Consider the following 23,071-nt stretch of genomic DNA (forward strand, 5'->3'; position numbering starts at 1 on the left):
ATCAGTGAAGCACCATTAATGTTTGAAGATACAGAATCAAAATATCCTTCAGTGTTTGCTGAATTGAGATGATGTATTTACATAACCAGTCTTTGAATTCATCAGAGACTGCTATAAAAATCAAGGGGTTTTTATATGCTTCAATTGCAGAATCAAAGCCTTAAAAAGGCTATGATGTAGGGCTAGATCCTCCAAGGTGCTGGTCACTCAAATGATATATAATACTATAATATGTATTCAGTAATGTTGGTGCAGAATGTGAACCCACTGGAGGACCAAACCTTTAGAAATCCCAGCAGCTACTCTGAGCCAATACTGCATTGCTGTTTTGAATTATAATCAACATTAAAAAGAATATATCTGACAACCAGAAGCAGAGCTTTAAAGAAGCAACATTCTACTTAAGTAGCACAATTCTGTTCCAGTTCGCTTCATTGCTGGGGTTTTTTTGATGTTTTTTTACAGTTTGTTGTCACAATTAATTGGTGAAAAGAATTAAGATAAATATATCATCTTATTTTACTTCCAGTGGACTTAATTTACGCATTGGACAGAACTTCCCATATGCTTAGTTTACTGCATCCCTGTACAAACAGGAAAAAAAGAACTATTTGAATTTTTAAAGGCCTAGATTTTTAACTGAGCACATTCCTCAAACAGTGTTTTTCTCTGAAGGCAACTTAATCAGGTTTTGTAATTTTTTGAATACAAAATTCACTGTGCTAATTTACCTGCAAGCTAATAAAAAAAAAAGATAGGGCAAGAAAACTGGTATTATTTTTAATACTCATTTAAATACTCCTTGCCTCGTATTGCATTTATTCTTCATTCCCTCTAATCAGTATGAGAATATGATTACACAAATGGCATTTTTCAGCATAATGATCAGATTATGTCTTACCTGATGGCATACGTAGAAGCTGTACACATTAGGAATAATACTAACACCATAATGACTCCAGTCAGACCTGGAACTAAAACGGACATAAGATAACTTATACTTGAACTGTGAAGAGGTATATTTGTCTCCTGTGACCTTTCAAGAAAGTGGAAGTTATTAGACATACAAATTCTGATTCAATCAAACTCTTGCATTTGATATTTATCTCTTGAAGACAGCTGTTGTGTTATTTCCCACCCTCCCAGAGAAAACTGCCCTTTTCCTTGCATTTCACCATGCATCACTAACTTCCTATCAGTCTTTGCTCCTGTCATCTTTTGCTCATGACGTTTGTCTCTAAGCAAGGACAAATCCTATCTATTTGTTTATTTGTAAGACTGACTGTACAAGTTTCTGTATCTCTTTTTTATTCCAAACCCTAAACTCTGTTGAACACAATTAAAAACCTGGTCAGGGACAGAATTTCAAGCAAATCAATTTCTATGCAAGCTGTCACTACAATTGTTTGCCAACCCATTTCATCCTGGAATGAGAAAGAGCCTGAAATTACTCTCCATGGCACTGTATCATGCTTGAAATCACTGCCCGTAGAGCAAAGTCTGTGAGAGTGATCTACAGGCAGCATTTGAGAAGGAAAGGTTAAAAATACTAAGGACTGGACTCATCTGCTCAAATGCAGACATGTATCAGAACTAGTCTATCCTCAGCTCTGTTTTAAGTCAAAGGAGAGAAACAAGTATTTCTACAGCATGACTCATCTCACCCTAAAGCAGAATCCTGCCCATAAAGTACAGTAAACCATCAGCCTAGAGACAGATTAGAAAAATCCCAACCAAAGTTACCACTTTTTCTGAGCACCTTATCTTCAAAATTGCCATCCCAGGAATTAAGAATCTGAATTAAGAATTAAGAACCTGAAATCCATGAAGCATTACATCAAAACCTTTTACTTCTTAAAGATGATTGATAGTTTTTAAGCATAGTCTCTGGTCACCCTAAAAGTCACGTGTTTGGGTTCAAAGTCAGTCAGGCTAATCACCAAGCACAAAGCTAAACAAGTGCTGTTTTAATGTCAGAATATAAGCGTCTCAACCAGCTTTCATGGACTTAAATGGCAAACCCAAAGATTTTAATGGTCCAGGATCTTTGGCAGGATCACATCCTAATGATAAGAACAAGCTAATTTTTTAAATAATTGATTGTGATTTTAGACTCTTTAGCAATAAAGAGACAATTTCAAATCTTATCTTTTTATAAACTTCTCAGTATCCACTTGTTGAAAAGTCTGATACCCAAAATCTAATACATCCCAAATCACTCTTAAGTTTTACAAACTGTAGGAAAAATCCTGGTCCTACAGTCAACGGAAGTTTTGTCATGGACTGCATAAGAAACATAATTTCACCCCTTCAGGGAAAGGTTACAATTAAAAGCAGTTGCAATAAAAAATGTGCATTCTTTCCATTGCCTCCTTCTTCATTTCTTCTTTCTTAATCTAATTTGATATGTAGCGTGTAATCAATCTCCCCTCTGACACAAACACTTCCAATCCAATTGCAGTACAGCACTTCATCCAGCTTCCTACACTGTCACTCAAGCCACAGGTCACCTTTTACATCCAGTTCTTCAATTCTCTTCTCCATCAAACTGCAAAAATGAAATCACTCACAGCCTTGTCCCAATTCATCAGTGCATTTTCAGTGTTTCCTCTTCTCCCTGTCCCTGTCTCTCTTTTCCTCTACTAACTATAATCTTGAATACTTGCTCCTCCCACAATTAGCCTCACGCCGTTATACAAGGAGGTACTTTCCTGGACTGATCTGAAAAGCCATCACACTATAAATCCTTCAAATTCCTTATTCCTTCTCACTATGTTAAAAAAATCAGCCAATAAATCTAGTTCTGAACTGTTTGGGAAGAGACCATTTTTTTGCATATTTGTACAGCTCCCAGTGCAGCAAAATCTTGGTCCCTGTCTGGGCACTCCTTCAGCACAAATAATAAATGTTGATTACCAGTCGTTAGGATGGGGAGTGATCTGAGTAATTTTAAATTTAAGATGACTTAGAATCACTGCTTTTTGAAACAGAGTGCTCAAACTTTCAGAAATGCACTATATTCCTGGCTGTCAGAGGGTAAAAGGAGTTCCACTTTGCAGGTCCTCTGCTCAACTAGAGAGGTCTCAAGGTGTCCCTGGAAGCTGGGACAATATTTGATGGGGCCTCTGCACTGGTTCTCCACCCCAAGTCCTCCTTCATCCAAGATACTAAATAAAATCCTTAGCTGCTTGTTCCTATTTCCCCTCCCCTTAACTCCCTCCTCCATCAGTAACCCTCTTTCTCACTAACTACACCAGTTACCCAACCTATTTCCAGTTCGCAGTTAACTTACACCTCAATTTCTATAATATAATTTTCTCACTTCCTCTACTCTCAACTGATCTAAACCTTCTCTAGGGTTTTTGGAAAGCAATTCCCCACAGGCTGCTAATTCTAGCAAACGTATTGGGATTGACAGACAGAGAATCGCATTCATTGCTGTCCAGATAGATTCCTTTGGACCCTGCCCTAAATGCTACCAAGTTGCGATTTTTGGTGAAAGACAGATGACATTAGGAAGAACCTCTACCTGCTTGTGAAGCTCTACAGCTCAGGCTTCTGCCTATCCCTCCATACCCAAACATTGCTCCCTTCTAAATTCCTGCACCAAAAGTGTCTTTGCTTATTTATTCTTTATGAGTGCTGAAGCCTGATTCCTGTGTAACAGTTTAGATTGCTCTGAAGTCAAACTAACCCTTAAATAAACCAGCTGAAGCAAGAAGACCGCTTTTTTGTTATGTTTCTTTTTCTAGAAATTGGATCATTTAGGAATTTGGTTTTAAGATTATGCAGAATCTCTGTTTGAAACTAATGATTTTCCACTGACTCATCTGTACAACAACAACTTTGAAGATGCCGCTCATCCTACCACAGGGTTTATGTAACTCCTCCCTCCTGACTATTGGATAAGCAAACTGAGGTTACATTAACACAACACATCTCAACCTAGCTGAGATACAAAAAATGGAGCATGCAAACACAGGATCAAAATGTTTTGTCTGGAGAGTGATGATGAGAAGCAGCAAACTTTGTCATTCAGTTTTGCAACAGACTTACCAGTAGCAAAAAGCAGTTTCCTTGGGTCCTGAAAAACAGACAGGGGAAAAAAAAAAAATAAAAAAAATCAACACACGTGATTTTATATCTATATGAATAATGTAATAATAATAAGTAGCTCATAGAGCTCACACACTTGAAGGCATAAGCAATCCCTAAATCTGGATGTAGGAATGGATTTGGTATTTGGTAACAGTTTACACTGACTGCAATTCAGTGTAAGCTAAACCTTTAGCCTTTGCGTTCCCCCAATGAAGAAAATTCTGATCTGTTACGAAAAATTAGGATCCAGATAATTTTACAGATAGTTACTTTTTGAAAGCTTAACTTTACTCAGTTATCTTATACCTTTGGGAGGACAGAGGGGAGCAGAATAGAGAGAGATTTTGAATTCAAATGAAAGACAAGCCACGAGCATTTTACTGCCAGTTACATCACCAAGAGATTTACAGTGGACTCCAGTGAAGCAGGACTGAACACAAAGGAGCTGACAACACAAGGCCAGATGTTCCTGTGTCCTTCACCACATGTGAAAGGAAGAGGGGATATGTCAACCTCACAGGAAACTGCCTCACTCCCCCTGAGTCCTACACCTCGTGAGGTTTTGTCTTCACTTTGGAGAAAAACTTTTTTTTTTAAACTTGCAATAAAATGCAGTGAGGGGAGGTGAGCAGTTTTCATACAGGTCAGGAAAAACGAAGCGTCCCTCTCCCTGAACTTGTCCGCATCCAGATGTGCACACCCATCTACAGAAGATGACAGTAGCATCCAGACTGGCCACCACACTTAAAAAACAGGTTTAAGTGGAATTCAAGCACAAAGGTTCAAGAGCTACCAAAATACCTAAAATCTGAGAGGTTTTAATCCCAGAGTTACTAAAAACTTGTTATTATCTCCATTTTCTATTGCAAAATTCCTAAGGCTGCTTAGTACAGGCTGCCATGCACAACCTGGCACATTCTAGCCTGAGGCAAGCTCCTGCTAATGTTCCTGATGAAGCTAAGTCCATTACACCACTCCTAACACATGCAGACACTGGAGTTCAATCCAGAACCTCAGCACAATAGTTGGTGTTGGCATGTCTGTCTGCCACAGAATAGCTGGGTGATTAGATCATTCACCCAGGGAGTGGAAGACCTTGGTTGTTGGTCCTTATGAGCCTGGGCTGAGTCAAGCTCTCCTTTTCCAGGAAAGGATGCAGCTGGGATAGGGTCATTCTAAATCTTTCCTAATGAAGCTGGTAGAAAAAGAAATGCAGACTTGAGACTAGAACGAATATAAACAAGAGAGAACTTGATTGTAGCCCAAAGGAGAAAGAGTCCTGGACTCTGGTCTTCCTCCCAAAATCTGCAAATCTCTCTCCAGTGCCAAATGCACAAGCAAGCACCTGGAGGAGGGACTAGGACTCTGGTATGCCTGCAAGAGACCTGCACCAAAGTCAGAGAAAGGCATGCAAACCAACTATTTCATAAGTAGAAATCAGCTTCCAGCCCAGTTCACGCAAATAACTAATTCCACTCTTAACATATACACTCCAGTTCCCACAGCAGTTTAAAAATGCAAAATCAGTCTCAAATCTCACTATCCTCAAACGCCCAGTATATGTCACATAGCACTATATTCTAAATTGTGCAAATGCAGAATGTATTTTCCCAAACAGCAGCAGAAGTGTCTCAATCAGGCCCACACAAGGAACAGAGAGAAGCAGAAGAGAAGCAGGAGAACAAGGTACAAGGTGAAAGGACTTTATGACAGTGTTCTCCACCTCATAATCCAATACGATTGAATCCTGCTGGCTTAAACAGAAAGTGCTTAATACATGCTCTGTCCAGAGAAAGAAGTAAAATTCACAGCAATCCACATGATGGTGAGTTTTCAGTGCACAAAACAGCAGCACTGTCTAGATCAAAAGATGGATCATACAATGGAATCGAATATACAAATAATCATATATTTAAATTATATACTTAAAAGCAAAATATGAAAGGACAGCTGGCTCACCTCACCACGATAGTTTGCTGCATTTAGTGCCAGAAAGTCTTCATTGTAGTTCTCAGAGAAGTTAAGAGCATTCACCAGATGAGCAGCAACATGTAGGACTAAAAAAAAAAAAACGAGTAAAGCTGAGATCCGTAAACAAGATGTAGATATTCCCCTGAAGAAAAGTGGCTACCCAGATGCCAAGCTATAAACACATCACCTGCATGAGATGCATCAGGGACTAAGGATTTCTTTTTCTAAAGTAAATTAGGTTATAGATATTCATGGCAGAAAGCTGTATGTATTTTAAAGTTTTTTTAACACTACAGCAATCATTTCTGTACTGCAATGCTTCAGCTGGGACACAACATTCAAAGGTGTCCACCCAAGAATATTTCTTCTTCACCGAATTAGGTATTTGTCTCCTCTGCTCGCTCTTCTGCAGGTAAGCCTGTAGCCCCCTGTTTCTTCACTCTAATTCCTTAGGCATAATGCAGGGTCACTTGTAATAGCAGATTTTGACCTGATCTCATATACCTGTCCTTTTAGAAACTGGAATTTTAAGGAAAGGCTCAGCATTAGAATGTAAGCCCATGTGTTTAAAGGAAAAAATAAACGAAAACCCACACACATCCAAGAAAGCATTCACAATTTAAGGCAGGGAAGCACAGAGCAAGACTACCCCCAAATGTACTGTACAAGAAAAACCTCAAAGTACTGCTTCAATGTTTCCCAAACAAGCCGAGTAAGATCTCACCTGAAAAGATGCATATTGTAACACCACACGTCACGTGGAAAGTTTTACTTTTATCTAGGAGCCTTCTGGTTTTCCTGCTGGCAACCTAATAAGAAAAGAATTCAAGAAATCTCTCTTCTAAAACAAAGCAAAATAAAAAAAATACTAAGAGCAACTGAGGTGATTTAATAGCAACTTCAGCTTTTACTAGGTTTAACACCCTTGCAAGCACAGGACCTAAATTTAAAACTACAGGATTATGTCAATGAGCCAATTTTGAGGTCTTAATGAAGAAATTACAGTTGGACCTGTATTACATAGATGTCAAAAGCACCTAAAGTTATGTCCCTTATGGCCTTAAAACTTAGGAATTCCAGCACTAATTGCTGTAGGCTTCACTAACTCTTTAGTGAGCAGGATCAGAGGGAAAGGTATATTTGCATACATATATGCATCTATAGGCATCAAATCTTATAGGTACTGTCACATGACAAACAGAACTCACAGGTTCAATTTGCAACCATCTAGAAAACACAGATGTTCGTCAAAAGCATTACTTATATTTCTGTAAAAGCAACTGGTGAATCACAAACAAGCTAAACTATTGTTTACTGAATACGGGTACAGAAAACAAACCCTCTTAGTTTTGCCAGAACTTTTTTTTTTTCTCCCATGGTAACGAATAGATCAGGTTGGGTATTTTTATTTAAAATTCTATCATCTCTAGTAGGACACTTCTGGTTACCCAGAGATGAAGTTCTTTTTCCTCTGTTGAATTCTACCAGGAAGCAGTAGAGAGGACACAGATGTCTTTAATATTAGAGTTGGGAAAGAAAGAGAAGACTTCGTCTGGTTACATTTCCACAGCAACTCCCGTCCTTCAAAAATGCATTGAAGAAAGCTTGCTCACAACAAGTCCAATCAAACCAGACAATGCCAGCCAAGGCATTGTCTTCAAAGGAGTCATGAATCTAGGCTGAATGTCTGATACGTGCACCCTGCAAGCACATACTGTATAATAAACAGGGATATAACAGATTTTTTCCTATTATTTTTAGACTAAACAGGGACCAGGGCCCTCCTCTTCTCAACTGCTGCATGCTGAGGACAGTACTTACCTTCTGAGATCCTCGCAGGAAGGCCAAGAGAACACGGCACATTGGTAGAAGGACCAGGCAGCAGTTGAGATTGAGGACAGATGCTGAAGCTCTGCTAACACACAATCCTAGCTGAACAAATACAGCAAGAGTTAGATTACAGGGAGAAAAGATGCTCTAATGGTTCAGGTGTCAGTATTCAACCTCCTTTTCTTTACTGTGAAACCAAATGGTTCCCATGCTCTCTTGACTCATCAGAATAGTGGAGTTTCATGTTTTACATGTACTGGAAAAACCACTGTACGCACAGCATGCTATGCTGTTCTCCGAGGGAAACAGCTTTCACCTTTGCATCAAAAAATTAGTCAAAATTAATTTTGTCAGCAATAATGTCAGCAAATGACAATTTTCTACTGAAACAACCAATATCTTCATTAGTGCTCAAAGCCATATGGAACAAAGCATATCTGAGGCAACAATAAGCGTCCACCGAGAAATTACCCGAAAGCTTCAACAGACATAATTAAATAAGAAAGAGGGATAAACACTATGAAGACACTAGACAGCCACTTAAGTAAAGTGTAATGATTTTCTGGTAAGCAAGCCAGAAGAAGATGTGAAAAAAAAATTGATTCAATTAAACCGAAATGATAACATTGTTTCAATGACTGTTATGGAATTGTCACAAAACTCCTCATCCATTCACACTATGCAGTGCCATATTTGGACCTAAAGAAAGTAGGTTTTCTTCATTTTGACTACTCAGTAGCTGAAATCTAATTTGAGTAATGCTTTCACTGGTGTATTTGAAACTTACATAATTAGAACAAAAACACTTGTCAAATAAATGAACAAAGCACACATTAATGTCATAACCCTGTATTTTTTAATCTTATTATATTCTCTCATTCATTTATGATTTTTAAAGAAGTTAGCAAAATGCCATTGTTCTCCTAGTTATTAGGTTGAATTACCATTTTACTAGCTTATATAAAAGATGCTTTCAGACTGTCAACAGATTTCTGGAAGGATACTTCTTAGAATGTTCTCTAAACCCCAAGTTTTTCAACTCCTGAAGAAATTAATAAAAAACTATTATAATATTATAAGATAACTCAAATACTGCAGAGGCATGTGAATGATTTGAACAGGTACAAATTATCTAATAAAAATTACTAAAGATTATTACTTTTTCAAAATGAAACTTTATGTCAAAAAGACCCCATTTGTTATTTCTCAGTCAAAAGAAATTTCATCAGTGAAATATTTATTATATTCATATCTTTCGTATCAAGAAGAAGAAATAAAATTGGAGAGAAACAAAGAGGTTTTATTTGTTTGGAAATATATTTTTTTACAAAAATTATTAGAAAAGCCTTGTAATTTCAAAATTTATAATTGCTATTAAGTTGTTTTTTTACAGACTTACCTACATGTCACAGAAATGGATGAATACATAAACTAGTAAAAATAAAGTAAACAAAATAACTGGACTTCAGCATGTCTATCAAGATGACAAGCATGGTGGCGTGACAGGAGCTTCTCAGTACCATAAAACATCAAAACTGCCTACTGTCACAGTTAGTAACACTCACGTACCCCACTTTCTCTGCAGTACATCTGGGCACAAAACCAGTAGGTAACCAGAAGGTAAAGATGTTCAATCTGCCTGAAGCATCAAGCTCCCCACCCAAATCCCATTTCTCTTCTGGCTCTACTTTACATTATTTAGTTAGACCTGAGTGCTAGGGACTTAATTCCTCACCAGACATTACCAGCTTCCACAGAACAAAGCAGTCATAAGGGCACCTTCTCTCAGAAGTTGCCCCTGAGAAGTAGGAGGAATTGCCCCACAAAACGTGCTCTACCTTGTTCTCTGTCATGTAAATGTGGGATCCCTGGCAAACGTCCCAGGAGCAGATCTCACAAAAGTTACACTGAGAGTGACACTTACAACAGAGGTATCTCTAACCTACTGAATGATAGAAAATAACACTAGAATGAACCACATCACTTTTAGTTCTTTCCCACTCTCCAGACCTCCTCCACTATTTCTTCCAATGCACTGCTAGTCTTCTTTTTCCTTACATAAAACCTTCCTTGCTTCTATTTCGTCTGTTACTTCACACTACGTTCACATGCACAATAAGAGATTATTCTGGCTGCTTTTCTCTCACAAGTCATGTTCTTCATATTTTAGATCATCCTCTCCTCCCTGCCCTGGGCTCTCCCAACTGGTCCAGAGCCCAAGTGCAATGACTACAACTGAGCACCAGCTACAATGGCCACAACCTCAGCAACTGAGCTGAGATTTTACTGAATGCTGATGTCACTTTCCACTTCAAAGTATGATAAAAAAAAAAAAATGTGAACAACCACAACAAATATTTCTCTATCCTTGCCCACAGTAGCTTAAAGTGACTTTAGAACATGGTAAATATTTTTGGACTATCAGATAAAATGGCAATACCCTTGAAATGATTGGACTTAATGGCAAGTAAAATGTCTCTATAATGTGCTGTTTCCATCTACAAGACTGCCTCTATTTTCATTAATTATTATTCCTCTAAAGAGAAGCTAAAAATAAGCTATACACCTCATAAAAGCAGTAAGTCCAAAAACATGATCCTTAAACACATATAAGCATTTTTATTAGAGCTTGCTGATATGCTACAGTATTTCAGTGATTAAAAGAGCATGATTTGAAAAACTGAAGAATTATGTGGAAGTAACATTATGCAAAACCAAGAAGTAAACTGAATCATTTGTGTAGCTCTTGACTAACACCCAAAAGCTGAAAAAAGTTTCAATACAATTAATAAGTAAAGCAATTTAAAAAATTTAATAATTTCTATTTTATGACCTACATGATGCATCATTAGTTTCTTGAGAATTTTTGTTGTCTTTGAGTTTAAACATAAACCAGGCATGATATCAATTATCCAAGACTTCATTTATCAAGTACAACTATTCTTCTTACAAAACTTCAACAAAACAGTCTAGTTTGGAGTAGTCTACAATAGTTAATTCTACACTATATAGTATTAAATGAATGAAAATGCCAAATAATTTAACTAGTACAAAAAATATGAATCAGCTATGAGTCAAAAAAGCTACCCTACTAACCTTCCCTTGTGTTTTCCATGCCACTATTTAACAAAGAGCAAATATTCATTCATAATGCAATTACTATGGAAGAATGCCCTTACATTAATTCTAATTCAATGCTATCAGCATCTGTACAAAGGAAAAAAAAAATTTTAAAAAAAAGAGAGCAGGAAACGACTTCTTCAAATATGCAGTGCACTTCTAGGAAAGTGCGATTCAAATATTTTCACCAATGGTTCACTTAAGGTTTTATTCTGAAGAAATAAAGATGGGTATGTTTGCTGCAACAAGTCCATGACCAATTTGAAAACAATGGTAAAGCAATACATGTAACAATGCTTAGAAAGACAATTCATGGAAGACCCAGAAGAATAACAGAGTACTAAGTTTGCTCTTAACATATATCCAAAGGCTAAAAATATCCCCATGAAACTAATTCCTTCCAAATGGTTTCCAAGCAGTCTCTTTCTTGACTTCTTTTGCATTGCCTGGGTGGCATAGTAACAAATTAACACAGTGCATTGTTGGATTTTTAAACAATAGTAGAATAAAAGATGATTTTTGCTCCAAGGCAACTCACTGGTTCTAGAATGGATATATATCCTTATTAAGTAGCTAAGAAATGAGAGAAATATAATCCTTTTTTCTTCCTAAGATTATCTTTGTCTTAAGGGAAAAAAAAAAAAGTATTATTTCATGTTAGTAACATGTGAAATTTCTGTAGGATCAAAAAGAGAGAAAAAAACACCCCCAAAATCTCTGCTGGACACTCTCTTTTATCCACTTCTGCCAATATCAAATCCAAGCACTTGACAACCTCCTTCTGTACTCTGCCTACCCAGTACCACACATGCTGTTATCCCATTTCATGGAGGGGCAAAGAGGCACAGAAAAACTAAAGGATTAATTGAACTCACAGAGGAAATCTGTCGCAAGGATAGTAGGGAACTGGACCCACTACAAACTCAAATCCTAAAAACTAGGCTAGATTTTTTTCTCCAGACAAGTATAAAGCAATCACCATATTCTCCTTCTCCAAAGCAGCAGCAAAGGGCTCCAGAGATACAGTGGGAATGTAAGTCCTCCAGCTATCCCTGTCTGATGTACAGTCCCAGAGAAATCAGGATGGACTCCGGGCTACGCTCATACAACGTACAAAGTAGGACAGAGAAGCAAAGAGTCAGTTCTCATTGGATGTTCTGTGTGTTGCTGCCAGCAAAGTAGGGGAAATGAGCTTCTCTGTACTTAGGCAAATGATTTCAGTATTAGGTTGAGGGCTAAAGTAACTGTGTACCACAGAATCCCCAAAAGTTCATCAGTTATAAACGCAGAGATGAACGTTACCTGCAACTGCTGTGCAGAAAAATCTAGTATCCAATACATGGTTGCAAAACATGCTGGAGAGCAGAATACAGGAAGACTTCAACAAATATGGTCCTATCTCACCTTTTAAGCCCATCTTGTAGCAAAAAAATGGAATACCGCAAATCCTTCCATGCCTAAAAGTGATGCGATTCTGTTTCTCAAGACCTCACCATCTACAAGCAACAATCCTAAACAGGTCATGGGGCAGTAGAGACACCACACTTGATGCTCTCTCTGGAGGCCTTTCTTTGAACTTTTTCAATCTTCTGTGGTTCAGGGTAACTTGAAAGGTTGCGGGCAGACTCATAAGCCACATACTGCTCTGCAGACACAGGTCACAGACCACCTCCCCAAATCAGTACTGGAGCAGCTAAAACTATTTATTTTCAGAGGTGGGACAAACTGTGCTACACAATGTGCCTCCTTTTGACCTGACTTCCTTTTCTTCATAGATAGAGTACTCCTTGTTTTGAGTAACAGAGCACAGATAATCTAAGATGAAGGAGAGATCTGAATTGTACGGATAGCAATTACTGCCCCTAGGCCTGACAAATCTGGTTGGAGATTTAGCAAAAAAATCCCAAAGCAGCTGAAGGGAAGGAAAATGCAAGGGTAGCGGAAACCTACCAGAACATGTGAAAACTTCTACAAAAGTTTGACTTGGTTTTGTTCCTGAAGATGGAAGGTTTCGAGGCAAGACTCTGTAAATCCCAACCTCATGTACTGCAACCCTTTAAAAATTATTTTAAGGCTAAGTGGTGTAATATTTCTGAATCACATTTGAAAAAGTGTATTAAGTATTTAAAAAAAAACCTAACAACAAAAACCAGCAATCCTTTACACAGAGAATTTAACAGCAGCCCAATTCTCTACGCTAATTCAACTTCAGTCTTCTGCTTGCATACATGAATCAGAAGTTGGATATGATATTATAGAAAGGGAGAAACATCAGGAGTGGACAATGGCAACAATATTTTTAGCTTTTTCATGAGGTATGCGGTATCTTCCCTGCACTACTGAGAATCAATATTCTTACCATTCACTTGTAACTCACCAAACAGGCATTCCCTGAAGGTTTTCCTTCTCTTTTTGTCCATATATTTAGGTTACATTCTCACTTTATACGCAGTCCCTTTGCGTTAGATGTACTCCTTCTGCTTAAATCAGTCATTCAATCTGAAGAAAGCAACTATCTTAACCTGGAATTCAATATCAGCTTCCAACTTCTCTGATAATCTCCAAACAAAGTGTATTCATTTACAAGATTTCAGACCAAATGTTCATCTTTATTAACCTATTAATCAGTTAATTTAGCCTGTTAGAATCCTGACCTCAGGAAATAAAATTTTAAAAAATACTTTTGTTGGTGTTGCTGAGTTACAGCTTTCTCTTCGTGCCAGGCAGAACGATACACACACAGACTGGAAGGGATCTCAAGTTATCTTCCAGATTTGAGTGTTCAGACCATCCTTATTCTGTAGCAACATCACAAAGCGTGACAGTATTTTACACATTAATTAGCAACAAGAGCTTGAATGGTTGATGCCGCAAGATGCAGCATGATCTAAACTCCACAAATTCAGTCATGAATCAAGGGATTAAGGGTACCCAAGTCCCTGCAAGAGATTCACAACACACTGCAACTCATGGCCAGAGCAGGAAGTTGCTTATTGTCATATCTGAGTCACAGTCACACGGAAGTGATGCAACGTCTGCTGCTAAAGGCTTCCTTTATGTTGAATTATCTCCCCTTATCACAACACAGTAGGTAACATGGGCTGTAAAACTGGTCTTCTGGAGTGTAATGCAGCTATTTTTATTTTAAGATCTGCCATTGTTGGACTACCATGGGAACCCTGCAATAATACATAATATAATGTATAATCAGCCAAAGAAACATTTTGGCCATAATTCAGTTCTGTTCTACACAGAGTATTATGCCATAATCATCTTAGAATGAGGGGCAATGATGACAAGAAGATTATTTTTAACACAAGACTACATGATACAGTAGTAAAAATTTCAGTTAATTATTTGAGTTGTACCTCTACTAATCGAACCACCATTATTGACAGTTTCACAAGAAGTTCTGCAAAGGTGGAAGTTCTCCCATAAAAGTTAACAATATAGATGTCCTTCACAGGATTACTGCTACTTGAGCTAAAAAAAAAACCAAACAAAAAAAACCCCAAACAAGCAAACGGAAGAACTACATGGTGCAAAACCCAAGTTCTTCATTGGCTCATAATGGAGAATAATCTCAGCAATGATGCTGAACTGTGGGCTGCTCAGGAAGGACAAAAAGTTAAAGGAAAAAATGTTTTGGCAAACAAAAAATCTAGAATGAGTCAAAGAGAATGCAATTCAAGAAGAGATTTACTTGCAAATTCAAGGGGACTATCACGATAAGGTCTTGTGGATTAACACACTCAGTCTTCACTAGGGAGTCCTGCATATATGTAGCTTCCATAGCAACATAAATCTAGTATTAGACATTTTTGTTACATGTAACGCTCTAAAAAGCAAATCCCAAATAGCCTGGTTACAAGACAATTAAATAGCAAAACCACGATGCATTAAGGAAAATAAAGGGTCAAGATACACTACTCCCTCCAATGCTTAGATGTGTGGGGGAAGCAGGCTGCAGTGTGGTTGCATAAGGATCAATGAAAGCAGAATTTGGCCTTAATTAGTAAAATCTCTATCATTACTATAAACTAGCAAGGAAACACATGCAAGTTACTGGAACATCTGGAATATATTCCAAGCAGTGAATAATGATGACATAAATGTGATGCACAGTATTGCACAGCAAGAAGGCAGCAACTGTATAGATAAAAAAAGTGAGGCAGCACTTTTCCTGTTCAGTCCCATTTTCAGTTATCCAATCTTTTCCCAAAGAGATCCTTCTGAGATGCATTTTCTTCGCTTTGGTCTGAAACCCAGAAGCTTATCTCTTGCATTAACATCCATTTGACTACATTAGAGTTATTTGAGCAGGGACTAGACAGGGAATAGGGAAAGAGAGACCTTTTACGCCATGACAAAATGAGCCCAATGCTCTTTCTATTCATGGGGAACTCAGGCAACAAGAAACAGGCGTTTCATTTAATGCTCTCAAAAGCAAGATTTGAGTTCTGTAAGGCCAGTACTGAATTTAGGACTGAATTTGTTGGTCAGACACAAGCAAACTTGTTGGAAAAAAATACAGCCAAGCTAATCTAAAGGGACAAATCTTGAAGTCTGCAAAGAAATCAATCATCTGGACAATTTCTCTCACTGAGCAGACACAAAACCTCCAACAATGAAGGTTTTAGAGTCACGTCAAGTAATTTATGAACCTTCCTTTCTGTAATTCACACCTACTCCATCTTGTAGTATCTATTATGAACATGAAGATGAAAATATTCCTTTCCTCTTTGCCACACTCTCTTATAAGAAATCCACGCCTGTTGTGTGTTTCCCAGGCTTCTCTTCAAGCAATGTAAGGCCACAAGTTAACATTTATTAAATTATGAAAAACTGAGATTCTTTATCTGAATCATGTTCCTGAACCAGCAGCAATGAATGCATTCATGCAGTAGGACTATAGGATCTGCAGTGTTACAAGCAATTAAGTATCCAAAGGGATGGTTCATCAAGGCAAAAGTACTGGGAAAGGGTTTACATCCACGAGGTTCTGGTTGAATTTACATAAGAATCATATAATCACAGAATTACTCTAGTTGGAAGGGACCTTGGGATGTCTCTATTCCAACCTCCTGCTCTAAGCAGGTTCAACACCAAACTCAGACTAAGTTTGCTCAGAGTTTTCCCCAATTAGCTTTTGAAAACCTCCAGGGATGGAGATTCCACAGTGAAGAGTTCACGGTCTCATTAACAGGACTCAAACTGAGCAAAGCAGTGACATTTGACACAACATAAATTTACCCACTACATTTTGTAGCATAGAATAGGTTGATTAACCTCCTCCTCCTCCTAGCACATCGGTGCCCGTGACTTATTTCTTCTCTTTGCACTTCCAGGACACTACCGTGCTCTTAGTGCCTTTTTACAGGTATAGAATTCAGGATCAGAAAGATTGTCATTGAAAGATTGAGTGGGAATTAGGAAGCTACATAATTTTAAAATCCTGTGCTAAGTATCTCGTTCAAGGTTGCAGAGGATGCAATCAGAAAAGAATAAAACTGAGTCTCCTTCTTCTGCAGAAGGCTGAAGGCAAGTGAACCACTTCAGTGACCACTGAATGAAAGACTAACCTCATTCTTACTCCTTCTTCACATCAGAAAGAAAAGACATGGCATGAAAACGTGGCAAGAGTTGAATACATTCAGAATATTCAGTCCAATACCTCATTTCATATCACAATCTGATTTCCTACAGCAACTCTTCTTGTTCTCCATCCTGTTACTTGGCAAACAATAAAATTACCTGTGTAAATCTTTCAGTGCTGCAAGTGCAGAAGTTCTTAAGGAGATTTTAGGCTATCATAGCATACAAAGAGAGAAAAAAACTTCTGAGCAGACCACACTGAAAAACAAGAGAATTTTTTTTTATTAAAGAAATGACATTCCTTTTTGCCATTTTTTGTTAACTGGCTGGAAAAGGGAATCAATTTTCATGAAAGTATCTGTAAAAAAGTTCATTCTGTTAAGACAAAAAAAAAATCAACTGTTTAATTATAAGTGAAGAATTTCCATCTAAACCTCAACATTTTCAAACATCAAGAAATGGCACACAGAGGCACTGCAAGCCACTCATACATGCATGGAAGAGAGAGGAGACTGGTTATGCAGATGGGCCATGGGCCAGTGGCTACACAAACCAATATAGAAAAAGAAGAGGAGCAAAAATCCCCATGGAAGGTAACAGCAGCCATAGTATGGATATGCTTACTCAGCTTCCTGAAGAGACTAAAACTGGGTTCAGTTTTCCCAACCCTTGCAAAATAATCTGTATGATTTATACGCACATACAAATATAGAGAGAGAAGAGAAGGGAGAAAGCGAACTTTAGGGTCTAAGGATGATATTTAAACAAACTGTAAAAAGTGAATTGTAATAATGTTTTACAGTCTTTAACATTTTCAAAATTTTTAAATTAGTTTCAGAACTTTGACCAAAAGTATTTTTTAGACTCAGCTGTTCACTTTCCTCCTCATTTCAGAAAGTCTTTAAACTTCTTTAGTATTTTTTCCCACAGCAGCAGATACAGCTAGAGAAACTCAAACGCATGGCCTCCTGGTCCTCATCTCCTGACCAAGACAAGGAATCGGTTGCTTGAATCATCTCACAGGTTCTGAACACACATCATATTATTTTGTACGTGCCTTTTATTCTGAAGTATAAGAAAACCAAAAAGAGACCAGATGATGAGCTGGTACAAGGCAGACGAGTCTTCTGAATTGAGAGGAACTTTGCTGATTGATATACCAGCTGACAGACTGGCCCAACATGTTGACCCAAGAACAGTTGCTTTATAAGCAACTCACTTGTTCTGCCACGAACAAACACAGTTTTCAAACAGATGCACTGGGCTGCAAAGCCATTAGAGATTATGATAAAATTAAACACGTTTTCATGCTTTTTCTGTCAAGAAAGTCATCATCATGAAGGGTTTAAGTATTTTCATTCCCTCCTTTTTGCACTACCTTTGCTAAGATCCATTTCTTGAACACATCCAAGTCAGCCATAAGAAGGAAAAAAAAAAAAAAAGATAAGTATATCAGGTCAACTTACTTTCAAACAAGTTCACAAAAGCTTATGGAACTGGCTAGCTATGGCAATGATATAAATCATACGAAAAAATATATACTGGATCTACCAAAGATAAAACCCAGAGGCTCTACAGCAGGTTAGATTGTGCATCATCTGTGCTTTAATCCCATGTCAACTTTCCATTGAAATCCATTCCCGAGTATGACATAGTGTTACAAAGCATCATGTTATTAATCCACTTTTTCCTGGATTCTCAAATTCTGACCAACCCTAGAGCATTTTCCAGAAAGCTGTTAACCCTTAATCTATGCCTCTGTATAGAAGTCGTTCCAAAGAACTGCAATGGTGTAGCTGTGAATAACTTCACAAGACAGACCAGTATCTCACTTCCCCAAATTATCTTTTTGGGTTCTTCTGGTAGTGGTGGATGTTACCTTTGCTAAATCAAAATAGTCAAATTTTCATTAAACCATTCAGATTCCAAGAATTTGTTGTTAGAAAACAAAACTAAAATTACATACATTACAGTGATTTACACAGAATGGAGGATCTATGAGGATGACAGACCGAAGAGAACTAAGACTTATCGGAAGAATTCCTTCAGCAAATACGTATCACAATAATGGGATTAGAAAGAATTTGCCAGCACGAGCCCATAAGCTTGGCTAATGTTTTGATGACAAAAAGTTGAGCTCCAGTCCTCTGTTGAGCATGTTTGTGTTCCTGTGAGCCTGCCTGCAGCTGGGAACACCGGGAGGGAGGAGAGGAGGGGGAAGGATAGCTGTCCCACACTTGACTGGCGCTTTTTCTTCTCAACTCTGTTCACTTTCTACTCCTAAACAACTGTCAACAGTATCCCAGTAATTTCCTACTTGATCCTTCCCCACTTTGCAGAGTTAACAGGCAGTTTGTGTCATCCTCGATTAGCAAATGCATTCTGTCCCTTTCCCATCTCCCAGCATCCCAATTTCCAGGGCAAAAAGTAAAGTCTGGGTCACTCACCCCTAACATCTGATGCAAATAATAATACTGCAGCCCTTGATAATAGAGCAGGAAGGTTTTCCAGAAGAGCCATACATTGAGGGAGAGCCAGAAAAACTAAAATGAAATAGAAACAAGAGATTGTAAGTGACAGAAAGTTACACGCGCAAATTTTTCAGCGTTAATTTCATTCCCAAAACTCATATGCCTGTAGTTTCATAAACACATGTACATGGAAAGGGAAAACAAACTTGAAGCATTTAGCGTAAAATATTTTAAAATACTAAAAGGAATAGCCCCTGTGTGAGAAATTTTCACTTTCACTGAGCTGGTGAAACCCCCCCGCAATCCAACCTTTAGTTAGGTATCGCAGCTAAACGCTCAAAGAATAAAAACTACCAACAAAGAGACAAAGACAAAGGCAGGAAGAACTTGACCTCCAAGAAGACGCATCTTCTCCCCCAAACTTCACCGAGGAGGATCTAACAAAGGGCAAACACACGTCCAGCGTGTGCCGAGCCCCGGCACGACGCGGACTCCCGCGTCGTCCCCGGCCCACGGGCACACGCGTGTACCTCTGCCAGCCGCCCGCCGGGACGCGCACGGAGCACATCCCCGCCACCCCCGCACCTACATCCCTGCCGCCGTCCTGCCCCCCCCCGGGCACCTCAGCCCGGCACGGCCGGGACCTCCTGCACCCTGCCGCGGCCGAACCGCCCCGACCCCCGGCGCTCCAGGGTGCCGGGCCGGCCCCGGCCGCCCACCCGGCAGCACCCCCCGCGCCCACCTCCCGAGCCTTTCCCGCAGGTCAGCCCCGCCGAGGGGACACCCCCTCCCTCCTCGCCCCGGGGAAGGGGGCAGCCCCCTACCAGAAAGAGATGTTTGCTCCCCTCATTAGCCAGCCAGCTCCTCCAGGACAGAGCCATGGTGCGGGCCGCCTGCGGGGCAGCACCCGGGGGGCGGGTGGGAAGGTGGGGGGGGGGGGGTGTCGACGGGCGGGCGATCGAGCCCTCCTTTTCAGCCGGGCTGAGCCGGTCCTCCCCTCTCCCCACCCCTCACCCCCCGCCCTGTCTTCCGGCCGCCGGCCCCGCCGCGCCGCGCTCCGGCCCCGCCGCCGACCACCGGGCGCTGCCCCTTTTGTCTGCCGCCCGCCGCCCCTTTGTGCGCCGCGCTGCCCGCGGGGCTCCCCCGGGAACCGCGGCGGAGCCGGGCGGAGGCGGTGGCGGGGGGGGGCGAAGGGGCTTTGGGCCGCCAGCGCCTCTGCCCCGGAGCGACGTGGCCGGCTTCTCGCATCTCCCCCACCTCGAAAAGCTCATTTCCCCGCGGGGAAAACCCGTCCGTGGGGTTCCCCCCTGCCCCCCCCCCCCCCCCCCACTCCCCGCCGGCTGAAATGTGATACGAAAGGCAGGAGGGAGTGGGGGAGCAGCAGCGCATGCAACTGTACTGCAATTCGGGGGAAAACAAAGAGGCTGTCCAAGAAACTACTGTGGGGCTGTACGTGAGGTCTTCGAAAGCTGGGAAGGGCCGGGCTGTGCTGCAAGGGGCTGATCCTGCTCCATCAGGTGTCCCGGAGGAGCACGGGGAGAGGCAGGCTCCTGTGCCCAGCACAAAGCAACCGAGTGTGCAGGCGCAGCGGGTGTGTAATCCTACCGCAGCCGCGAGAAAGGGTGCTGTGGGCACCTCCACTTCCACGGTGTCCCGAGTTCCGATTGCTATGCTTTGCAACCGGTCTGCTTTTTGTGGTGGTCTTTGTGTTTGGTTTGCGTTCGGTTTTTGGGGGTTTTTTTTGGGGGGGGGAGTGGGAGTTGCACCGGATACTGATTTTTATATTAAGAAAAAGCTTTTAAAAAACCCTTGTTGCTAGCAGCTTTTAAATACAACCCCCTCGTGAGTCACCAGGGGAGCTTCCACTCTAAACCAGGCATTGTGGTGCACACGGCTGCTCCTTGACATAGCAGCAGCAATGACAGCTGGCAGCAGAGCAAGGCAGTTTTTTCCAGGAGATGCCAAGTCCAAGGAGCAGTGCCGAGAAGTCTCATCCAGTCCAGCTTGAGCTGGCTGTCTTTCTCTTACAACTCGGAAAGTTGCCAGGTTTTGTGTTCCTCATGAGCCACATACCAAAGGTCCAGAGAAAATTGGGAGGAAGCTAAATACCTTCTTTCTCCAGCTCCATATAAAGATGGAGGGAGCGTCTGACACATATGTGGCCCTAAGCGTAAAGAGTACGAGTAGAGCATGGCTCCTGTGAAACTCAGTTGGGGCTACTTTGTCTGCGGCAGGAGCCCTGTCTCCGAAAGTGGTAGTATGAGGTGCCAGGTAAAGTTTTGGAACAGCAGGACAGAGAATTACAGCTATTTTATATCATCAGGTGACACTAAAAGGAGAACTAGTGAAAGGGAAAATACGTATTTTGAATTTAAGGCTCACCAGAGCCAGTTTGATGCCAAAGCAGCTCTAAGCAGAAGAAATAGTATAGTTTATTTATCTTGTTTGCTGTTTCCATTCACTTCCTCATTTCTGTTGGAATGTAAGAGAAACGGAAGCTGCTCACAGAGAACCAGATGATGAAACTTCTCTAGACAACCATGTCAAAGCTGGAATGACAGAAAAGACTTCTAGGATATGTCATGCCTAATAACGTGGGGCCTTCGCCAAAGCTGATGCCGCAGCAAGCACAAACAAAACCAAAATAATTTGCCCGTGCCATATCCTATACTTCAAAATACTCTTAGAAATGTCTCTGAAAAATTAGCTTATGCAGGATTTCACTGCCCACTTACATGAAGCTGATGACTCATGAGCCAGTGACTGCACTTCACTGCCCACGTACCAAGTGCTGTAATGCATGTGGAGTACATGACTCATGCTCCAGTTGACATTGGATCCTACATCATATCTAGGTACAGAGCAAGGAGTGTGTTTTTGTAGAAAACATCCCCTTTTTCTTTCTCCCTGGAAGCAACCAAGGGTTTTGAATCAGTATGCCAAGAAGAGGCTGGCAGAGACCAGATGCACTTAATACGACTGCGTTCTTCCTCCATAGAAAAGGCTGAGTTTGCACATGGCTAAACCATGCCTTCCCAGGGATCTCTGGAAGTTTCCTGTCTTCTTCCTCTGTTTTAAACCATCCCAGATGTATTATGAGCATGTGTTTTAAACTTCTTGGTAAAAGCACTCAGAAATTACCGTAGATGCTAGTTATAACCTGAATAATTAGAAAAGTTATAACATGACTCTCAAACATCACTTGAGCACCAGCTCATCTCTTCTCTGCTTCCTGAACATCCATTCTTCAGTTATGACAGTCTTTGTGCTTTGTCCTACCAGCCGACAGACCACTGTCGTGGCAGGCAGTCCCTCTTAGAGACTGAGCACATACTTTCTCTGATAACGTTGCTTCTACTGCATCAGCAAAGTCACCCTGACTGCACATTCGCCTTCCAAGCCTACTTCCTGCCAACATCCGCTACACTCAGATCTACTCTCCCAGAGCTGATTCAGGTACTTTACAACACTTCGCTGGGTGTTGTAGTTGATGTTACAGACATGACTTAAAAGATATCTGCTGCCAAAATTTTGCTTAAGTACCTGAGAGTAATCCAGATTCAAATCACCTAAACTCCTGGGTGTCTCCATCTCTCAGCCCATCATGATCATCCTGCAAGTTCCCGCAGTGACTGCACGTGTTGTGAGCACAACGCTGTGTTCTTCCAGTCTGGGGAGTGATCCAGGCACCTCGTCTTCTGCTCTGTTGCAATCTAGATTTAGGCAGACAGGCCCTTAAATTCTGCCTGCATCCCTAAGGGGGTTGATCCAGTATGCCTTCTCAGAGTATTTTCCCTTAATGCCGAGCTCATGGGAGGAGAAGGAAATGTTGGCACCGATTTCATTACAGAGAACGGGAAAAGTGCAGTTTCTGCATAATAGTTGAGTGATTAGAGCACTTGCCCAACAGTGGGAGAGCTGGATCTTTCTCAGAGAACTGAAGCCTGGCATTCACATCCCAGGAAAGTTTCCTAACCGCTGCCCTT

General features: G+C 40.5%; 1 protein-coding gene across 3 annotated transcripts in view; it reads right to left on the reverse strand.

Annotated features, from left to right (window-relative positions):
- The window catches only part of NOX4 (NADPH oxidase 4), a 121,357-nt gene extending 101,340 nt beyond the window's left edge, over positions 1 to 20,017 (reverse strand). For 2 of the 3 annotated variants that reach the window (XM_052812679.1, XM_052812678.1), the window contains exons 1-7: positions 19,910 to 20,011; positions 19,062 to 19,157; positions 7,891 to 8,001; positions 6,794 to 6,878; positions 6,058 to 6,155; positions 4,057 to 4,084; positions 902 to 974 (exon numbers count right to left, since the gene is read on the reverse strand). In XM_052812679.1, coding sequence (XP_052668639.1) covers positions 902 to 974; positions 4,057 to 4,084; positions 6,058 to 6,155; positions 6,794 to 6,878; positions 7,891 to 8,001; positions 19,062 to 19,157; positions 19,910 to 19,966 — 548 coding nt within the window. In that variant the 5' untranslated portion in view covers positions 19,967 to 20,011. Of the gene's footprint in view, positions 1 to 901; positions 975 to 4,056; positions 4,085 to 6,057; positions 6,156 to 6,793; positions 6,879 to 7,890; positions 8,002 to 19,061; positions 19,158 to 19,909 lie in introns of all 3 variants that reach the window. The other variant, XM_052812680.1, reaches the window with a different exon arrangement.
- Between the last annotated feature and the right edge of the window lie 3,054 nt (positions 20,018 to 23,071).

This window comes from Harpia harpyja, chromosome 17 (genome assembly GCF_026419915.1).
Source record: "Harpia harpyja isolate bHarHar1 chromosome 17, bHarHar1 primary haplotype, whole genome shotgun sequence".
In the NCBI taxonomy this organism is placed as follows: domain Eukaryota; kingdom Metazoa; phylum Chordata; class Aves; order Accipitriformes; family Accipitridae; genus Harpia; species Harpia harpyja.